Source organism: Dendropsophus ebraccatus, chromosome 1 (assembly GCF_027789765.1).
Source record: "Dendropsophus ebraccatus isolate aDenEbr1 chromosome 1, aDenEbr1.pat, whole genome shotgun sequence".
Classification (NCBI taxonomy): Eukaryota; Metazoa; Chordata; class Amphibia; order Anura; family Hylidae; genus Dendropsophus; species Dendropsophus ebraccatus.
The window spans coordinates 20,241,425-20,263,993 of record NC_091454.1 but is presented as its reverse complement, the minus strand read 5'-3'; the positions used below and the strand labels follow the sequence as shown (position 1 = coordinate 20,263,993).

Genomic DNA, 22,569 nt, shown 5'->3' with positions numbered 1-22,569 from the left:
AGTACTTATCAGCTGCTGTATGTCTTGCAGGGTGTGGTATATTCTTTCCAGTCTGACACAGTGCTTTCTGCTGCCACCTCTGTCCATTTTAGTAACAAAATCCCATAGAAAACCTCTCCTGCTCTGGACAGTTCCTGACATGGACAGAGGTGGCAGCAGAGAGCACTGTGTCAGACTGGAAAGAATACACCACTTCCTGCAGGACATACAGCAGCTAATAAGTATGGGAAAATGTGAGATTTTTAAATAGAAGTAAATAACAAATCTGATACTTTCTGATACCAGTTGATTTAAAAGAAAAATATTTTCACTGGAGTACCCCTTTAAGTGAATGGAGCTGAATTGTAATACCACACACAACCTGAGGACAGAGGTGGCGCTGTTTTTTGCAAGAAAGTTGCTATGCTTTTTTTTAATTCTGGAAAACCCCTTTAAGACTAGTGCAGCAGATCACATTAGAAGCCAATGAGCCATGTGGCTTCCTTTATAACCCTATGTGCACACATACAGATGTCACATGTTCAGATGACTGTGGATATATGGCCTGCACATCTCTTCCGTCATGTAGTAGAAGGTGTACACAATAATATACCACAAAAACATCTGTTGTGTAAAAATAGAAAGAGAAGGTAGGGCTGTTAAACCAGAAGAAGATGGATGACAGCACTTCCTCTGTATACCCTATACCCCACCCATTATAACAACCAGGCGGGCATCAGAGAAAGTATGATAGTAACCCTCTTTCTGGATATTCGCTGGGTAACTACTTGGTGAAGCAGCTTTAGGTGCCACAATGTCCTTATTGTCTGCTTGCTGACTGTTTCCAAGGACGAGTGCAGATTTGTTAAAGGGGTAAATCTTTTTCTTTTAAATCAACTGGTTTCAGAAAGTTATATATATTTGTAATTTACTTCTATTAAAATATCAAGTCTTCCCATACTTATCAGCTGCTGTATGTGCTGCAGGAAGTGGTGTATTCTTTCCAGTGTGACACAGTGCTCTCTGCTGCCACCTCTGTCCATGTCAGGAACTATCCAGAGCAGTAGCAAATCCCAATAGAAAACCTCTCCTGCTCTGGACAGTTCCTGCACAAAAACACCTCCAACACCAACCAAGCACGGATCGTGGGGCGCAGGTCCAGTGGAATAAGGACATATAGTATAAAATATTTATATTTATTGAGACTCAACGCGTTTCGGAACCGCACCGATTCCTTTCTCAAGAGTCATAATAGTTCACACAAAAAACACAGTTCATATAAAACAAATAAGGATATGACATCAGAATATGGGGGAGGAGGGAACACACCCACTTAGACCAGGTGAAGCAAATCTCTATTATTAAGACAAAAGTATAACAATATATATATAAAAAAAAAATATATAACAATGTATATAAAAATATATATAAAAAATGTATAAAAAAATATAATAATACACTGATGAAAATATATATACACATATATACATACACACATACATGTACATATACATATATAAATACATACATATACATACATACATATACATACATAAACAACACATCTAGAGACATTATATACAAAAATAATTAAAATGTATCTATAAAAATAATTTTTGTATATAATGTCTCTAGATGTGGTGTTTATGTGTGTATGTATGTATGTATATATTTATATATGTATATGTAGATGTATGTGTGTATGTATATATGTGTATATATATTTTCATCAGTGTATTATTATTATATTTTTTATACATTTTTTATATATATTTTTATATACATTGTTATATTTTTTTTTTATATATATATTGTTATACTTTTGTCTTAATAATAGAGATTTGCTTCACCTGGTCTAAGTGGGTGTGTTCCCTCCTCCCCCATATTCTGATGTCATATCCTTATTTGTTTTATATGAACTGTGTTTTTTGTGTGAACTATTATGACTCTTGAGAAAGGAATCGGTGCGGTTCCGAAACGCGTTGAGTCTCAATAAATATAAATATTTTATACTATATGTCCTTATTCCACTGGATCCGTGCTTGGTTGGTGTTGGAGGTGTTTTTGTGCAATTCATTCCTTTGGATAGCGGGAGTGGCTGCAGTCCATCGTATATGCCAATACGAGTGTTGAGCCTCTTTACTAGCACAACCTCATCAGGTGAGGGTCTCCTTGCATGTTGGTCCCTCTCTGTCTCTTATAATTTGATCCGCGCTATGGAGCGCTGTCCTTTTCTATTCTGGACAGTTCCTGACATGGACAGAGGTGTCAGAATAGAAAGAATACACCACTTCCTGCAGGACATACAGCAGCTGATAAGTACTGGAAGACTGGAGATTTTCATATAGAAGTAAATTACAAATCTATATAACTTTCTGACACCAGTTGATTTGAAAGAAAAAGATTTTTGCTGGAGTACCCCTTTAAGGTGATGAATGATCTCTTACAGTACATACATACTTTATCCATTCATAATCTTTTTGTTTCTTTTATTCTGCATGGACAAAAGCATAGTGGTTTGACATTTAAAGGGATTATTGCACTAAAATATGCCACCTGTGTATCCAGCCTGTCCTTGTGTCATCATAAAAATGAATACAACATGAAGACAAGTTCCATTCTGGACTGTGACTTTTTATTGACAATAGAGGAAGGTTCTAGGATTTCATCTGGTGTTTCACAGCTCCACCTTCTGGCATACAGACAAACACTGTGTGAGATTTAGGAAGCAGACAGGACATCAACCATAACTCTCAGTCGACTCCTCTGTCCATGATTTACGAGCGTTTGGGAATCTCGATTTATACAGAGCAATTGTATACAGTTTTAGGGTCCTATTCACATAGAGCAGCTTTTGAGGTACCTAAATAAAGGAACATATGAAGCGCTATTGTTTAGCCAAAACAAATCTATATTTCCCAACATGGCAGGGCAGCAAACATGGTGGGAGTAGTAGTACTGTGTCAGCTGGATAGCCACTGGTATAAAGATGAGTCTTTGGGACTCCCACTAAAATGGTGCACGGTGTTCATTTTTCACTGGCAGTGGCACAACATGCTTAGTGGTTACTGTCTAGGGGCGGATTAAGCTGTGGGCGGTTTGGGAGGCTGCCCCGTGGCCCATGGCCGTACAATTCGCTCACATTATTAGACTGCAGGGGCCCACCGGAGGATCTCCGGCTATTATGGAGATGCAGATGATGGTGGAAGATCAGGTTGCCGTGAGTGAGTCCCATGCTAGGCGAGTTTCTTGCATGAGCCCTATTCCAATTAATAGGGCTAGTGTGCAGAACATAGTGACAGGCACCCTATGAAGTTGTTTTCCGGGAATATTTTTCTTTTTTATATATGGCTGGGGTAGTGTAGAAATAAAAAAGAAGTGATACTCACCTAACCTGATCCCTCTGCAGCTGCTGCTCTGACAGTCCGGCTTCTTCCTGTTTTCTCTGGCACATCATCCCCACAGGAACTGATGACACGGCCAATCACTAGCCGCTGTGGTGTCGCACCTCAGTCATTGATTGGTTGAATGAGCAGTTACTGTAGAGACAGAACGGGAGATTTATCAAACTGGTGTGAAGCTGAATTGTCTTAGATGCCCCTAGCAACCAATCAGATTCCACTTTACATTCCTTACAGATTCTTTGGAAAATGAAAGGTGGAATCTCATAGGGGCAACTAAGACAACTCTACCTTACACCATGTTTGATAAATCTCCCCCAAAGTGTCAGAGAAATCAGGGAGACAAGGAGCATCTGTTCAGCAGGTAGGGAGTATCAGGGTAGGTGAGTATCACTTTTTTTTTTTACACTACCCCCAGCCATGGTGGAAAACACAACTAATGCACCAATAGGTCAGGTTGTTCCCAAGCCCAAAAGAGCGGATAGCTCATAACCACACTTGCCCTTTGTATATGATGGCCCTGGTGCCTTTGAGTATCCTCATGATCTCTAGGCCACTAACGTTCCCACGTTATTTCTCCTGAACACCAATGGCTGCAAATGTGTACACCACTGAGACTTGTGGGTTTTCGCTAAAGTAAGGTTTCCTTGTAGAGATGAGGGTACCTGGAGCATACTCGAGTCGATCCGAACCCGAACTTTCGGCATTTGATTAGCGGTGGCTGCTGAAGTTGGATAAAGCCCTAAGGCTATGTGGAAATCATGGATATAGTCATTGGCTGTATCCATGTTTTCCAGACAACCTTAGAGCTTTATCCAAGTTCTGCAGCCCCAACTAATCAAATACCGAACGATCGGGTTCGGATGGATGCTACTTATCCCACTGCATCGGGAAAAAGGGGGAGATTTATCAAACATGGTGTAAAGTGAAACTGGCTCAGTTGCCCCTAGCAACCAATCAGATTCCACCTTTCATTTTCAAAAGAGTCTATGAGGAATGAAAGGTGGAATCTGATTGGTTGCTAGGGGCAACTGAGCCAGTTTCACTTTACACCATGTTTGATAAATCTCTCCTTTTGGGTAGCTTCACACATACCGGATCTGCAGCGGATTCCACGCTGCGAGTTTGCAGCGAAGTCCGCTGCGGATCCTGGTATTATGTAGTTGAATGGGTCACATACCCGCAGTGGAATTTTCATTCCGCTGCCTGTATGTGACCCGACCCCTTTAACCCCACGCTGCCCGCAGCCCGGAGCATACATTATCTGCTCAGTGCCGAGGCTGTGTGTGATGCTACCGACTTCGCTCGCTCCTCATCAGCCAATTAATGCACGGCAGCACTGATTGGCTGATGGGGACTGACGAGAGCCAGGAGCCTCACACACAGCCGCGGCGCTGAGCCGGTGATGTATGCTCTGGGCGGCGTGGAGTTAAAGGGGCCAGGTTACACACCTGCAATGATATGTAACTCCATAGACCTTCACACTATATGGATCTGCAGCGGATTTCGCTGCAAACTCACAGCGTGAAATCCGCTGCGGATCCGGTACGTGTGAAGCTACCCTTTAAATGTCTGCTTAGAGGGGGCCAGAATGAGCTCCTGCGTCACACACATGCAGGCCACTCCATTCCAAGGTGATACCCAGGAGCCTGTTTGAGATCACAAGGGGCCCCAGCAGTCAGCCCCCCCTGCAATCAGACACTAATACAGGATAAGTTTTACAAGTTGGAATACCCCTTTAAATAAACATATTAAAATCTGCGGCAATAAAGAGTTAAATGGGAGGCACGATCCAAAGTTATGCCTTGGATTATAGCCCTGTATTCCGTGGCGCATTTTTCCAATGGAGAAAAAAAAAAGTGTGGGAACATTGCCTAATATCCTGTTGGCCTTGCGGTGGCGCTGTACACGAACACTTGCTGCTGGGTTCTCAGAATATATAGTAACAACAAACGCTGCGTTTGCACGGAACGATTATCGTTCGAATTTTCGCAATAACGATGGCATTTGAGCAATAATCGCTCCGTGTAAACACAGCCAACGATCAAGCGACGAGCGAGAAATCGTTCATTTTGTTCTTTCAACATGTTCTCGAATAGTCGTTCGCTGAAAATTCGCAGATCGCTTTGTTTACAGTCTTTCACAGATTCACCCTACGTGTGAGATCTTAAAAATGATCGCAATAACGATTTTTCTTATGAATTTTCTAACGATTTATTCCTCTAAACGCTGATCGTTATAAAAAACAAATTTTTGCTTTAAAATCGTTAAACGATCGATTAGGCGAATTATCGCTTCGTGTAAACGCAGCAAAAGTAGACCAAAGCAAGACAAAAGTTTGGACCAGGGGTAGGGAACATTGGTTCTCCAGCTGTTGCAAAACTACAACTCCCATCATGCCTGGACAGCCGAAGGCTGTCCAGGCATGATGGGAGTTGTAGTTTTGCAACAACTGGACAGCCAAGGTTTCCTAGCCCTGGTTTGGACATTCTGGTACTTGTAGTTCCAGACTTTACATTGCAGGGTGAACTTTTAGGGTGTTTTCACACCTACAGGATCCGCAGCAGATTTGATGGTGCAGATTTGATGCTGTGTTCAGTTATTGAAATGAAATCTGCTGCGGATCCGCAGCAGAAAATACACTGCGGATCCGGTAAGTGTGAAAACACCCTTAGGGTATGTTCACACTTACCGGATCCACAGTGTATTTTCTGCTGCGCATGCGCAGCAGATTTCATTTAATTAACACAGCATTGAATCTGCGCCATCAAATCTGCTGCGGATCCTGTAGGTGTGAACGCATCCTTAAGGGTGCGTTCACACCTACAGGATCCGCAGCAGATTTGATGCTGTGTTGCTATTTAAATGAAATCAACTGCGGATCCGCAGCAGAAAATACGCTGAGGTTCCGGTAAGTGTGAACACACCCTTAAAGGTGCAATGATTTTTGCACAATATAACCATATTCTTGTGGTTCCACACACTTCATGCATAACCACCTAAATTGGTGCAAGCCTCCTTCCATCCTGTGAGAGCAGCAGTTTTGGTAACAGTGCCTGCACATATTGGATGACACCTCAGCAGTCCACACCTACACCATGCAGATGGTGGATGAGGAAGAAGCTTCCAGTTTCATTGTAAGCAGCTTCCCCAGGGAGAGAGCTGTATGTATGCGTGGCAGTCTCCCCAGCCTCCTGCAGGAGGGGCCAGGCTGGGTGTGAGCAGAAGGAGGGGAGTGCAAACTTTTTTTTTTCTTCTTCCCTTGCACTACCCCCAAAGTTAGAAAAAGTTTCTTTTTAGGACTGGGAGTCCAGCCCCATTGACTCCTATGCTGCAGATCATTGGTCTAGAGCAGCCACAAGGAAGCTGCATTGCTAACTTTATTGATTGCACATCAGCAACAGTTGCCAGCAGAGCTCTCACCCTCACTCACACTCACACTCACACCATGGCTAGTGCAAGGCATAGGAATAAAGGCAACTCTGCAGAGAACAACTCCCAGGCTGCTGCAGCTGGCAATGACGTGGCAAAGAAGAGCCCTAAACCTCACAAAGGGTCATCCTCATCCTCCTCCTCTTCATCATCCTCCTCATCATCCTCAGCAGGGAAACCTAGGATCTTCAGCAAGCTATTGACTTTCTTATTCTATGTAGTTGTGATTGCAGTGGCTGCGGGCACTGGCTGGCTGGTGTATAATGTCCTGGAAGAAGTCTCATTGATCAGCAGAAAACTGAGCCACCTATCTGACCAGAAAGGAGAGCTGGCAGAGACTGTGCACACCCTCCAGAAGCAGGTAAAGGGGCGAGGAGATGCCCACTATACAATTCTCTATAGACTTTCATTCATTACTGATCTCTGTTTGGTAAATTAGTGTAAATTTTTGTATTTATAGTTACAAAGTATCAAACTTTTCCAGGGTCCTGAATGGTGATGTACTATATAGTTTGTCATTCAGGGGTCTGGAAAAGCTGGGTGACAGGTAGCGGCAGCCATGTTAGTCTTTTTCCGAGTGTCTTTCCAATCTCAGCAGATTATATAGGAAGGTGCCGCAGGTATATTATAGGGGTGGGGGGAAGGAAAAGTCCAAGGCGTCTCTGATCTCCATGTTCTCCGGTGCTGTATGTATTGCAGCTAATGGAAATGAATGGGGTTGCATTGAGACCTGCGAGTGACTTATATCTATCCAAGATGCATTGTAGATGGTTATGTAGCTACAATTTAGGGTGTACGACATGGCGATATTTACTCATGTGACCCGTGTTGCCAGTAATCTGGTTGCTATTAGAGATAAGCGCAACTTGCGCATGCTCAAGACCGATCGTTCGGGCCTGCATCCGACTTCTTCAGCCACCGGCAATCAAATGCCGAATGATCAGACTCTAGCATACTCCAGTCCAATCGTTCGGGGCTGCATCCGACTTAATCAGCCACCGGTAATCAAATACTGAACGATCAGACCTGAGCATGCTCCAGTTGCGCTCATCTCTAGTTGCTATATCTGCACCATGTCACAAGTTTTTGTAAAACTTCTGCAGTTCTATTCCGTCTTATCAACCATCTCCGTGGTTTTACAAAACAGACTCTACCCCAGGGCACTTAAGTGCAACAAGGACGCATGCCTTAACTTATGCATACCCTTTGTAGTCCTGCTGCCTCGTCATATAGCCTAGGGGCCCCTCCGACAACCTTTACATCCTCCTATAGCAGTGTTCCCCCAACCTGTGTCCTCCCATTCCTTATAGTACTGCTGTCTTCTTATATAGTATAGGGATCCCTTCTATGACCAGGGCCCAGATGCATCTGCAACCTCCACATTCCCGATAGCAGGGGTAGGGAACCGTGGCCTTCCAGCTGTTGCAAAACTACAACTCCTATCATGCCTGGACAGCCAAAGCTTCAGCTTTGGCTGTCCAGGCATGATGGGAGTTGTAGTTTTGCAACAGCTGGAGAGCCAAGGTTCCCTATCTTTGCCCTATAGTAATGTTCCCCAACTTATTGCAAAACTGCAGCCCCTATTATACCACTGTCAGGGCATGATGGGAGTTGTAGTGTTGCATTAGTTAGAGAGTCACTGATTGGGAAACAGTGCCCGATAGCTACACCAGTGTCTTCTATAGGATGGCCAGCTTGCTAGTGCCTGTCTTGGCCTTCCCATTACGTAATACTAAGGCAATGTGCACAGTTGGGATCCGCCATGACATAGTAGCCAAAAACCTGGAGTAGTTTACGGGTAGTAGGGGTCAGCCGGACATCACTACTCTGGCCAGTCAGTATACCTATAACTGTATATACCTATAAACACCTATCAATATACCTATAACTATATATACACCTATCAGTATACCTATGAATATATATACCTACCTATCAATATACCTATAACTGTATATACCTTTTTAATATACCTATCCCCTACATAAACGTTTCTGACAAGGTCCCTCATCCCATACACTACGTACAGAAAGTTGTTAGACCGTGTACACCTTAATACTCTGTATACTCTAGTATTACATGGTAGTGCTATGTAAATAAACTAAGCAAATAAGACTTATCACACCAGGAAGCATAAACTACTACCACTACCCGCTGTGCCATTTCCTGGTTAGTGACTGTAGGATTCTGATGGAAATGACCCTTCCTTTTGTACAATGACCCGGTATGTGCAGCCGCTTCATTCATGGCCGCGCCACATTTGCATATAACCTTTTAGCCATGACTACTACTCCTTCTTCTTCCAGGTTTATTTTTGGGTCCTACGTAAATGAGTGCAGTGCCCGGTAGGATGTGTACAGTATTTATGTACATGCACATATGTCTGGAATGAATGGCTGACCTCATGATGTGCATAGCAGATGGTCTTGTCCTTTATTAGAGGACACAAACACGAGCTCCTGCCACATATTGTCTCTCTCCATACCTGCATTCATATTCTGCAGCCCTGATCCTATCTTGGGTGTAGTCTCTTACCTTATTATGTAATAAAATGAGTCCACATCACACCCATTGGCGTTTCCCAGTGCTCAGGCCCATAGTCACTTCATGCAAAATTGGGGGTCCTAGCGGTCAGACTTCTATCAATCAGACAGTCCTATAGATGACGAGTGTTGTAGTATCAGGACTGCCCTGTTTTCTCAAGACAATATTAGGAAACCTTGTTAAAGGGGCTGGCCACTTTATAGTAAAATACTTCAGTGTACAGTATTGGGGTGGGTTCAGACTACGGAATCCGTGCGGATAAATTCCAGCGGATTCCGTAGCTCGTACCCGTTCGCGGCCGCGGGCCTCTCCGTCCGTGCCATAGACACCATGCTATGCACGGGCGGATTCCGCATTCTGCCGAAAGAATTGACATGTCAATTCTTTCGGCGGATAGCAGAATTGGCCAGCCCTTAGAATGGTGTTTATGGAGCTGGAGGAAAGGCGCCCGGCCGTGAGCGCGTACTAGCGACGGAATCTGCACGGATTCTGTAGTCTGAACTCGCCCATAGTAAGTGTACTTACTGCCCTTACTGACAGATGCACAGCTGTGCTGTCCTGCTCTCTGGTGATTCTGTCCATAAGATGGCCAACATGGAGGAGCATGTGACCATGCCACTCCCCCCAGTGTCCACCACTAAGCCTGTATATGCCTATGGAGGACACTGGAGGTGGGGCATGGTCACCACAGAGCCGGACAGCACAGCCTGGAGGAGGGGAGTCTGACTTTAGCTCTATGAGGTACACAGGGAGCTGCTGTCAGTATATACAGTGAGTACACATGAAGCTGCTGTCAGTATATACAGTGAGTACACATGAAGCTGCTGTCAGTATATATAGTGAGTACACATGAAGCTGCTGTCAGTATATACAGTGAGTACACATGAAGCTGCTGTCAGTATATACAGTGAGTACACAGGGAGCTGCTGTCAGTATATACAGTGAGTACACAGGGAGCTGCTGTCAGTATATACAGTGAGTACACAGGGAGCTGCTGTCAGTATATACACTGAGTACACTTACTAATACTGTACACTGAACTATTTTCTAATAAAGTGTCCAACCCCTTTAAATCTCAATGCCTGTTTCTTTAATTTTCTCTAGAGATGAGCAGGTTTCTCTCTTCTTCTCACTGAAACCTATGCTGAGCCAAGTGTACACATGTATTGGGGCAAATAGCTAAGCAAACATTTGTCCGACAGCTATTGAAGGTGCACGGTCACCTCACAAAGTCTTATAAGTCTTGGGCCTATACATGCTCCATTTGGCATGTATTTTTTAATATGAAGAACAAAAGGATTGAGCAGGTTGCAATCCAATTGCCCGATCCTTCAGAAAGCTCCCCTGGTAGGCCAGTCCTATTGATGCTGGCTACTTAGGCCTATAATATTTAATGTGTACGGCCAGCTTTTGGCCACGTTCACATTTCTTCTGTGTCATTTACTTATATTGAGGTCCATTGTAGTGTCTGCTGGGAATTTATAATAATGTCCCCCATCTCAGACCTTGGCCTCTGTCTACATTAGGGATGGATACAGCTCAGGAATATCAGCTTTAATGGGCATCAATAAACGGAGCAGGATCCGCGGAGATACACCATCTGACGCACAGTCCCCAAGGGGCTCGGCTCGACACCCCAATGTCAATAGCGGCAGCAAGTGGAGGACAGCATCATCTTCAAAGTATTATGACTTTATTGTGCCAGTCTGCATAACTATAGATTTAAGGGGCATATATATGTATATAATATGATTACAGGCTTAGATGGTGTTGATCGTGAGAGTATCCCAATTGGGGTTGCCCATATCAGAAGCCCCCTGACACGTTACAGGATCCCTCCAATCCCAGTGGCAGGCTGTCATTACACTCTAAGAATGCAGTTTATCCAGCGCTCCGGGCGCTTCAGATCGGCCGCTTGTTTTCTGAGCCAGCACAGCACATTTGCGGCCCTGAAGTGCAGCGAAGCGTCTTCTCATTAGTCTGTCTAAGCAGAAAGAAAACTTGATTAATTCGGAATTTTTTTTTTTTTAGCAGAATTTTCAGGCGTTCCTTACGAGTTTATGACTTTTCATGTTTAGAGAGAAAATCTTGTTCATTCACAAAATAGGTCAAATACAGGAATGGGTCAGTCTACATAATGGTGTCTATGGTATATATATATGTGTGTGTTTATATATATATATATAATCTATCTTTGAATAACCTTATTGGTGGAAAGTACTTCTATAGGGTCCATGTCTTAACATAGGTATAATAACTTTGTTGATCTTGTCCACCAAAATGATGGTTACCCAACATACAGGAGGACTACGCAACCTCTATAGTAGGGGTAGGGAACCTCGGCTCTCCAGCTGTTGCAAAACAGGACGCAACCATTCCGTTCATTTGTATATAGAGCCGTCACTTATTTCCACTGGTTTTATAGAATCGAATGGAGCATTGGCGCACATGCTGTACCACCACTATAATTAAACGGGTATTGGGCCACTATTCTCCTGATCAATGGAGTCCCCAGGGATAAGTGGATGTAACCACTGTTCATGAGGAATAGCCATCTCCACTTACTTTTTAAGGTTGCTGTACACATTAGACATGTGTCGACAATCTAAAGGATCAGGATGTCCCCATAGACAGTATATTAGTTGGTGGCAGAGTTTGACGACATTTATTGAATGTCTATGGCTACCTAGGGTAGAACTGGAAGGTAGACTCCAACTCTGGCAAATGTTAAGGTAAACGAGGGTAGGACATGTTGAATTTCAGCTGCTTATCCTTTTGGTCTCTTACCCACCTCTCTCCATTGAAATCCTGTGCACACACGGGCCACACTGGGTCAGTTGTAATCTGTAGGTAAACCTGGCAGTAAGGGTCATATTATGCTCTGCGGCTAAGACTTGGGGTCCTATTAGATGGACCGATGGCGGCCCAATCAATAATGTAAACAAGTGCTGATCTGCTAGATCAGCGTTTACTGAGCCTATTACACGGCCCGATAATCGTTTAGCAAGGGATGGACGGACATTGTTAGTGATGTCCGTGCAGCCCTTGCCCTAAACCGTTCATACATTACCTGTCCACGATCCCGGTCTTCTCCTGCCTTCTGCTCTCTTCCTGGCACTGCACACTGCAGCTCTTGGTGTCGGGAAGGCAGGAGAAGACCAGGAGCATGAACAGGTAATGTATAACAGTTTATTCAACCATAAGCCATTGGACATGTATCGCTATTACCCGTTGTGATGCACGATCGCGGGCCAATAATTTTAGGTCTGGACCTAAGGAAACGATCAGCCGGTGATCATTTCATCAGATGATTGTTGTCTCTATTACACAGAGCGATAATCTGTTAAATCGGGCTGTAACAGGGCCCTAATAGTTTACTAGCATTACATTCAATTTGGTGGTGTGCCCATGTAAAGCAGGACAGGATATAGCCTTGAGCATGACAAAGAACGATATTCTATGTAGATGTTCTCCACTTCATGTTGTCCAAAACATGTGAATCTAGAACAGGCCTCCTTCCCCATCAACTCAGAATTCTTAAATAGGTTTTCTAAACTGTGAAACCCCTTTAAGAACCAGTGGGGAATCAGGTAGTGGGTCCTGGTGGGAGTGAAAAAGTCACGTTAGATATTTAGCAAGGGAAGACCAGGTGAAAAAAATCCTAGCTAGAATTCGAACAGCCATTAATACCTGACTATTTTTCCTTAAAGATTTCTTACAGTCTCTACTTTCCATTTCAGGTCGATCTACTTGAAAAAACAGTTGGACGAGTAGAATTTATCTCAAAAGACATTCAAGAAAAGCAACAAAGACACGACATCTCCATCAAGAACTGCGAAAAGGAGCTGGACGTTGTTGGTGTCATCCTTAAGAAGCTGCAGAAAGATCTATCGGGTGTCGTCCAAGATGTGAAAGACCAAGGTGACCGGGATCTTGACCTCTTTGACAAAACCATGCGGGAAAAATTTACAGAGTTAAATAATTCGATTAACGAAGATCTGTCTGAGCTTACCGAGGTACAGAAGTCAAGCCAGGACGAGATTAACAATGTGAAGGCCAAAATAGCTTCTTTAGGAGACTTAAATGCCCTCAACGAAGATGTGGAGGCCTTAAAAGATCTCGTCTCTCAGCTAAAGTCATCGTTTAAGTCTAAGGAAGAGTCTATTGACTGGTTGATGAACAACGCCTTAAATGTGGAGTCCGTTACCGCCAACAGTAACGAAATCGAACTTCTCAAGAAGGAGCAAGAGAACCTAGAAAAAGTTGTGGAAGAACAAAAAGTGGCATTAGAGATTGTGGCGGAAAAGATTGCGACCAGTGAAGACTCTGGCCTGAAGGTAGAACTGGAGAGAGTCCTCAAGGAATTCAAACAAATTTCTTCTTCGGTCAAAGAGATGGAAGATAATTATATCTCCTCCAATAATGATATACTTAAGGAAATTGAGACAAACAGAGATGATATTGAGCTGAGACTAAAGCCTCTGGAGACCAAAGTGGAGGAGTTAAATAGTGAAGCATCTTTGAAGACCAGTTTTGAGGAGTACAGCAGAAGACTGAACGCTGTAGAAGAGGCCATCACTGGATTGAAGCTCTCATCTTCCGATGGTCAAGGAAGCCCTGAAGTATCTCAGATGCTTTCAACTTTGAAAGAAGCCCAACAAGCTGTATCCAAAGAGGTAGATAAGCTGAAATCTTCCATTGAAGCCCAACCAAACGCAGCTTCCGATTTCGAGAAGTTACAAGTGGACTTGACCAGCGCCTTAGGCGATCACAGGCAGCAGATCGAGGAGTTAAAAGACAACTATGAGCAATTGAGGAGTAACGTCGGGTCCTCTGAACAGACAACCGGCGTTGATGATTTAAGGTCCTCCATTAAAAAACTGGAGTCTGACTTGAAGATGATGAGGGAGGCCGTGGACAGTTTGGTGGCTTATTCTGTGAAAATAGAAAACCACGATGAGGAGTTGAAATCTGTTAAAGAGTCCGTCGAAGACCTCAAAGAAAGTACTGATAAACTGTTAGTCAAATTTGAACATATCCAAGAGAGTGTATAACTGAGTCGAGCATGAGCAGAAGACCAACGTAGGGATGTCTAACTAGTTCTAATTGTGTTCTCATTAAAGTGTTTTTTTTTCTGTATTTTTTTATTTCTTTATTTAAAAAGAAAAATTTTTTTTTCTTCTTTTGCTTTTTTTTGTCGAGGATTCTTGCATTTCTCATGAAATTTCTTAAAGGGGTTATCCGGTGCTACAAAAACATGGCCATTTTCTTTCAGAGACAACACGACTCTTTTCTCCCGTTCAGGTTCAGTTTGCAATTAAGCTCCATTCACTTAAATGGAACTGAGCAGCAAAACCCTGTCCCAAGCTGGAGAGAAAAGTTGGGGCTGTCTCTGGAAGAAAGTGGCCATGTTTTTGTAGTGCTGGATAACCCCTTTAAAACTCTGGTTGTTTTTCTGGGAATGTTTGGCCTCATTGCTGTTGGTGTAAAAGGGCACACCTTATTAACAAGGGGTAAAGTAACACCCATTAGTATTAATACATGTGGCATGATAAATAGTTGATGATCACTATTGTTATTTAAAGGGGTACTGTTTTCATATCAGCTGGTGCCAGGAAATTATACAGATTTGTAATTTTATTCTCTTTAAAAAATCTCTAGTCTTCCAGTACTTATCGGCTGCTGTATGCCCTGCAGGAAGTAGATTATTCTTTTCAGTCTGACACAGTGATCTCTGTAGCCACCTCTGTCCAGAACAGGAGAGGCTTTCTACTGTCCAGAACAGGAGAGGCTTTCTATGGGGATTTGCTGCTGCTCTGGACAGTTCCTGACATGGACAGAGGTGGCAGCAGAGATCACTGTGTTAGACTGGAAGGAATACACCACTTCCTGTAGGACGTACAGCAGCTGATTAGTACTGGAAGATCTGAGATTTTTTTTTTAAATAGAAGTCATTTACAAATCTGTATAGCTGATATAATTTTTTCCCCTCCTGTATAACTTTGAGTACCCCTTTTAATGGAGAATAAAATCAAAGCTAAAATGTCCTCTTTAAAGGGGTTATCCAGCGCTACAAAAACATGGCCACTTTTACACCACTCTTGTCTCCAGTTTCCTTTCCATTAAAGTAAATGGAGCTTTATTTATTCACCACACGTGAACCGGAGACAAGAGTGGTGCAAAGGTGGCCATGTTTTTGTAGCTCTCAAACTGTTGCAAAATGACAATTCCCAGCATGGCCAGACAAAAAAAAATGTATTACTCCCAGCATTTTGGTTAACACAGTTACAGGTTGGGGTGGACACGGATTATAATTATTCTACGTACTATATACAGTGGTGCCTTGGATTACGAGCATAATTCGTTCCACTCTTAAACCAAAGCAAATTTTCCCATTAGAAATCATAGAAATGTAGACAATTGGTTCCACACCCCAAAAATAATGATTTATTATTCTGAATAACATGTAAAAAAAGATTAATCAAACATTTGGAAACAGCAGAATATGTGATATTATAAGTCCGTTTTGGTAAAGTTATTTAAAGGGGTTGTCCAGACAAAAAAAAAAGCCCACTCCCCCCCCCTTCCCAGAAACAGCGCTACCATTGTCTTCAGTTTGGGTGTGGTATAGCAGCTCAGTTCCATTGAATTAAATGGAGCTGAATTGTAATACCACTCAAAGGCTGAGGACAGGGGTGGTGCTGTTTTTGCAAGAAAGTAGATGCCCTTTTTTTTACCCCCTATAACTCCTTTAATACTAAAGCAACAAGAGGGGGTGTTTATTGTATACGTACCGGTTATTGAAATCCTGTTCATGAAGGACAAAAAGGATCAGCTGCTCATATCTATTTATAACCGGGAGTTGTTGAGGACAAGGGAAATCACCGCACAATATGGCAGTCACCTCTCTGAGAAGTCAATGGCTAAGAGTAAAAAGAACGGCCAGAGTATTGCTTCTGCTAAGCATTGAGGCTTTTTTAGTTTGTTTGATTCTCGTCAAAACCATATATGTATAATTTTTTTTTTCTTTTTTCCATTTACTGTTTTTTTTACTATTATAATATTTTTGTTCTCACCAAGTTTGGATTGTATGTCCAAGAATAGTTTGGGATACTGACAATGCAGACCAAAACTATCTACTAGTAACTATGTTTAGTTCATTTCCAAACATATCTTGAGGTCATACGCCGAGAAAGGTATGGGGCTGGCCGAGGTCGTACGCCGAGGAAGGTAAGGGGCCGGCCGAGGTCATACGCCGGGGAAGGTAAGGGGCCGGCCGAGGTCATACGCCGAGGACGGTAAGGGGCCGGCCGAGGTTGTACGCCGAGAAAGGTAAGGGGCCGGCCGAGGTCATACGCCAAGGAAGGTAAGGGGCCAGCCGAGGTCATACGCCGAGGAAGGAAATGGGCCGGCCGAGGTCATACGCCGAGGAAGGAAATGGGCCGGCCGAGGTCATACGCCGAGGAAGGTAGGGGGCCGGCCGAGGTCAGCCAGATGGGATTACACCTTTGCTGCAACACTACTGGATCATGTTGGACCATGTTCACACAAGCAATAGCTGCTTGGTTTTCAACAGAATATGCAGTTTCACTTTAAAAATACCATTGAATTAAATGGAAATGGTGTGAAAAAAATAAGTGACATTACTTTGCAGGTATGCCCCCCCCACCAGTGGCTGTGCAGTGTTGCACACAAACAGTACGTGCCCAAGGGAGTGTACATGCCCTATGGAGCCCTGTTCTCTGACAGCCCAGTGTGGGTGAAGCTACATAATATAGCTAGTACATGTAAAAGAAAACAAAAAAGCGATGTACTAGTGGTACATTCTCTTTAATTGGATGAAAAAAAATATTAAAGGGATATTCCACTCAAACATAACTTTTGGTATGTTGCTGCCCATAGTAAGACTAACAATTCCTTCCATACTTGTTATTATCAATTCAGTCTCCTTCTCCCAGTTCTGAGCTGCTGCTTTCTGCTGAAGACACAAAAAATCTGTGTGTGAGATTTTCTCTCTGTCTCTCCCTCCCCCCCCCCCCCCCCCCTCCCATCTGAGACAGCTGATGTAAACAGGTCCCTGGCAGGCTGCATCTGCAACATTGTAGCTTCTTTGTAATGCTGGGAGGGTTATTCTGAGGTCAGATTGCTGATAAACTCACTGTGATTAATCCTCCCAGCATTCTAAAGAAACTACAATGTTACAGATAAAGCCTGCCAGGGACTTGATTACATCAGCTGTCTCAGATGGGAGGGGGGAGGAGGGGGAGGCAGAGAGAAAAGTTCACACACAGATTTTTGTGTCTTCAGAAAGCAGCAGCTGAGAACTGGGGGAAGGAGACTGAATAGATGATAACAAGTATGGAAGGAATTGTAAGTCTCACCATGGGCAGCAACATATGGAAAATTATGTTTGAGGGGAATATCCCTTTACCATGAGATGTAATTAACAGATATAGAAAAGAAAATAGGTCTGACCGCAGGTAGCTACACCTGTGCTATTTGCATATATAGGGGTGGCTGTTACCAAGCACCGGGTCATATGGAGACAGTCCTTCCTCCTATACATACTGTACATTCTTGAAATATCTCTGTTGAGCCTGTTCCACTGCATTTCCCTTCCTCCCACCACCAAGGCAGCAAAGTAAGAAATGACAGCAAACAACCAAAGGGCATCACTGATTTATTTTTTTTTTTTCTCTCTCATTTCCTGGGGCTGCAAGTAACCGGTTTTGCCTCTCATTGAATCTGAAATATGGTGGTGAAAATTTGAGCCTAAGGGCCCTATTACACGGGACGATTATCGTGCAAAAAATCGTCAAATCGTTCGAATTAAAACAATAATCGTTCTGTGTAATTGCAGGCAACGATCGAAAAATCGTTCATAAGTCGTTTAGATCTGAACCTAAAATCATTGTTAATCGTTCGCTGTAATTCCACATTTGTTCGCTTGAGTTCCGCATTCCACATTGTTCATTGTTTTGCTGAGATCAAAAGGAATAAACGATCATAAGAATGATCGCAATAACAATTGTAATAAGAATTGTTGTAACCATCGTAACTAATGATTATCGTCCTTTGTAATATGGTGAGCGATTTCAGATTAACGATAAACAATTTCGTTTTCGATCGTTTATCGTTAATCGATAAAAATTGCTCCGTGTAATAGGACCCTAATTTTGCTGATCCAACTACAGTGAGGGGCCCCATTCCACGAAACGATCATCGGCCGTTATGGTTGATGATCGTCCCTTGGAATAGAAGGCAACATGTTGTAAAACAAGCGACTGATATAGCAGAGATCTGCTGCCGTCGCACCATGGAATAGGAGCGGCGGCAGCAGACCGCTGCTGTATGCTATGGGATGCCGAGACGATCTAGTGATCACCCGGGCAGCCTCCCCGCAGCCCCTGCCGCACTCACCCACTCGCTGCCGCCACGTGGAGTGGCGGTGGGAGCGAGCAGAGAAAGAGGAGCAAACGAGCGCTGACAGCGCTTGTTTGCTTCTCTCCGTCGGCCCGTGGAATAGGGGCTAAGGGTGCGTTCACACCTACAGGATCCGCAGCAGATTTGATGCTGTGTTCAGTTATTAAAATGAAATCTGCTGCGGATCCGCAGCAGAAAATACGCTGCGGATACTGTAAGTGTGAACGTACCCTAAGGGTGCCTTCACACCTACCAGATCTGCAGCGGATTTTCTGCTGCGGATCCGCTGCGGATACGGTGTGTGTGAAAACATCCTAAAGGTGGATATTACTTAATGTTTACAACAATCATTCCCTATTGTCCTCTCCTTTGATCCAGCTCCTGATTGTAAGGCAATTTACAGATAAGTGTCTATGACTAAGGGTCCTATTCCACGGGCCGATGGGGGCCCGACCAATAATGTAAACGAGCGCTGATCTGATGCTCATTTACTGGGCCTATTCCACGGCCTGATAATCGTTTAGCGAGGGCTGCAGGGACATCATTACTGATCTTGCAGCCCTTGTCACCATACTTTACCTAACCATGTTGCAGGGCTTCTCCTGCGCTCCTTCTTCCTCCCGGTCCGGCGCACAGCAGCATCTTCGGTGCGGCCTATCTGAGCTGACAGACTGATCAGCCAATCACTGGCCGGGGTGGTCTTGGCCAGTGATTGGCTGAGCAGTCTGTCAGCTAAGACAAGGTGCACCGAAGTTGCTGTGCGCAGAATCGGGAGGAAGAAGTAGCGCAGGAGAAGCCCTGCAACATGGTTAGGTAAGCATGGTGTTTGTGAAATCGTTGGTCGCCCAGTACACATCGCTATTTTACGCAGTGATGCGCGGAATCACTGCGTGGATGATCGTTGTCTCTATTCCACGGAGCGATAATTGGCCAAATCGGGCTGATTATCGCTCCGTGGAATAGGGCCCTAAGAGTGCGGTAAGCTGACTTTCTGGAATAATTATAAAAGAATTGTTTACTGTATTGCAGTATAGTAAGATATTAAAAAAGGTACTCTTCCAAGTCAACTGGTTTTAGAAAGTTTTATAGATTTTTAATTCACTTCTATTTAAAATTCTACAGTCTTCCAGTACTTATTATCTGCTGTATGTCCTACAGGAAGTGGTGTATTCTTTCCAGTCTTACACAGATGAGGGCAGGTGTGCCCAGGCTGGTATGTGAGGCCCCAGTGACCTAACAGGTTCCCTTTACATGTAATACAGTGCTCTCTTCTGCCAACTCTGTCCATGTCAGGAACTGTCCTGAGTAGTAGCAAATCCTTATAGAAAGCCTCTCCTGTTCTGGAAAGTTCCTGTCATGGACAGAGGTGGCAGCAGAGAGCACTCTATTACATGACACACCTGCCCTCATCCCCTGTTGGTGCTGTTCTGACATTGCTCTCATCACTTACATCACTCTTGTCTGTCCGGACACGATGCTTCCCATATACTGCACACACAGAAGAAAGGATCCTGCTGCTTCATATCTCTATAGCAAACTTTTAGAAGCAGCAGCATGGAGGACATTATAGAGCACAACGCCAGTGTGATATGTAACATTAACTACAAGGGGCTGAACCATCTATGTTTCTGTCCAGCTCCCTCTCTATAGACCTTTATGGGTAGTATGTAACTAGATCCCTCAGTGAGCTGGTAGTCTGTGTGATCTAGACGTTTACCAGTGGATAGAGGATAATAAAGTTTACTGGTATGCCAACAAGCTTCATTCAAGACTATAATACTAGGCACTGTCTGTGTACAACAGTAGAAAGGGTAGTAGGGGAACAAAAATTAGTCCAGGTGCCGGCGCTGTTAGAGCATGCTGGGAGTTGTAGTTTATGAAACTCTGATAAGCCATTAAAGGGATGACAAAGACAAAAGTGTGATATCTAACAACATCATGGGCCACTGTGATAAGTTGTATAAGTCTAGTTCTGCACAGCCTACATATAGGTCACTACTAATAAACCTGCCCTGTAGTAATCTGCCCCCCCCAGCAGAGGGCAGTGTGATCTATGGGCCCAATTTAGTCCAATGAAGGAAGTGGAGTGTGAGACAAGTGATGTATTGTTCGGCTATGGTTGCTATGCCAAATGTGGCTGCACACTGCAATTATAACATGACTATAAACAGCCCTCCAGGTGGAGAACCGTTCAGTGACATTCGCTCCATCTTTACAAAGCTGCAAAACAAAGGACGGTGTGATAGGACCTGCGGATACCGGGGGCCGTTCCCAGCTGTGCTCTATGATTCACACATCGATTGTTGGCACTCTTGAAGATCTTGTTAGATTAATGAGAATGTTACATAATAGGATATAACGTAATAGGACAACTACCAGCACGGGACTGTAATAGTGAATACACACACACTGACAAAGAGTTCTGGAGTGAGGGCCCTATTCCATGGGACGATTATCGTTCAGGTTATCGTTACATCGTTCAAATCTAAGCGTTAATCGTTCGGTTGAATAGCAGTTAACGATTAACGACCGAATGAGAAATTGTTGATCGTTTAATAAGACCTGGACCTATTTTATCGTTGCTCGTTCGCAAATCGTTCACATTGAATAAGACGTCGTTAGGCCGTTAGCAGTAGCAACGAACGCAATAGCGACGACGAGACGACCGCAAGAACGATCATAAGTAAAGATTATTGTTCCATGTAAATGGGGTGAACGATTTCAGATCTTTCGCAATAGCGGTCGTTTGAGATCGTGTATCGTTAACGATTATGCGAACGATAATCGGCCCGTGGAATAGGGCCCTTAGAAGAGCGTCTGGCCCTGGAGGACCCAACATGTCCAAGATCAGCCCAATGATTGTTATGTTACCTGTGTAATATTTCATTCTGCCAGTGGTGGTGCTTCAGGGAAGTTAAAGGAAAAGTCTGTCAGAGGGGGTAAGAAAAATTACAGACGGGGTGGGGGCAAAATAAAACAAAGACACTGGGGGCGATTTATCAGCCATGGTGTAAAGTGAAACTGGCTCAGTTGCCCCTAGCAACCAATCAGATTCCACCTTTCATTTTCCAAAGAGTCTGTGAGGAATGAAAGGTGGAATCTGATTGGTTGCTAGGGGCAACTGAGCCAGTTTCACTTTACACCATGTCTGATAAATCTCCCCCAATATGCTTAATGCTCCCAGTGCCCACACTGAGCTCCCGGACTCTGACAGCTGTCATCTTCTACCGAGTTCCCAGGTTCCAAGTCAGGATTTAGCCCGCTCAGCCAATCAGTGACTGCAGCGGTATCCCACTCCAGTCGCTGACTGGCTGAGCAGGGCATCTTTCAACCGGGTTGTGACGTAGCCAGCGGGGAGCTCGGAACACAGTCAGCAAGGTTCAGGCCCTTTTGCGGGGGCCCTACTCGTAATGATTTTTTACTTCTCGCCCGGACTACTCCTTTAAGGATATAATGATACGCAAACCAAAGAGATTTAATAAGCCAAGCCAAAATCTCCCCCAGAAGTACTGTACAAGTTACCCATCTGTAGACAATTGTTTCAGGGTTGTTGCCCCTCATCAGTACGGAGCATGGGGCCGGCTGTCTGCAAAGAGTCCGATTGTTGTGGCACCAATGGGATGTTGTTTTGCCTTGAGGAGCGCTACCGCCAAAAGGTGGTGTCAGAGAGCTGCTTTGCATATTCTTCTTCCCAGAATTCTCAGTAAAGCATGAATGGCCTATAAGTCTCCACTCACCACCTTAAGGAGAAACATTACCCCTTTGATCACAGGTGGAAATAAAACACTTG

General features: G+C 43.9%; 1 protein-coding gene across 1 annotated transcript; it reads left to right on the top strand.

The window, feature by feature from the left end:
• The first annotated feature begins 6,673 nt into the window (after positions 1-6,673).
• Positions 6,674-14,510, top strand: CKAP4 (cytoskeleton associated protein 4). The gene is made up of 2 exons (XM_069953115.1): positions 6,674-7,173; positions 13,097-14,510. Exons 1-2 carry the CDS (start codon positions 6,709-6,711, stop codon positions 14,408-14,410), a joined length of 1,779 nt encoding a protein of 592 aa, XP_069809216.1. The 5' UTR covers positions 6,674-6,708; the 3' UTR covers positions 14,411-14,510.
• The last annotated feature ends 8,059 nt before the right edge of the window (positions 14,511-22,569 follow it).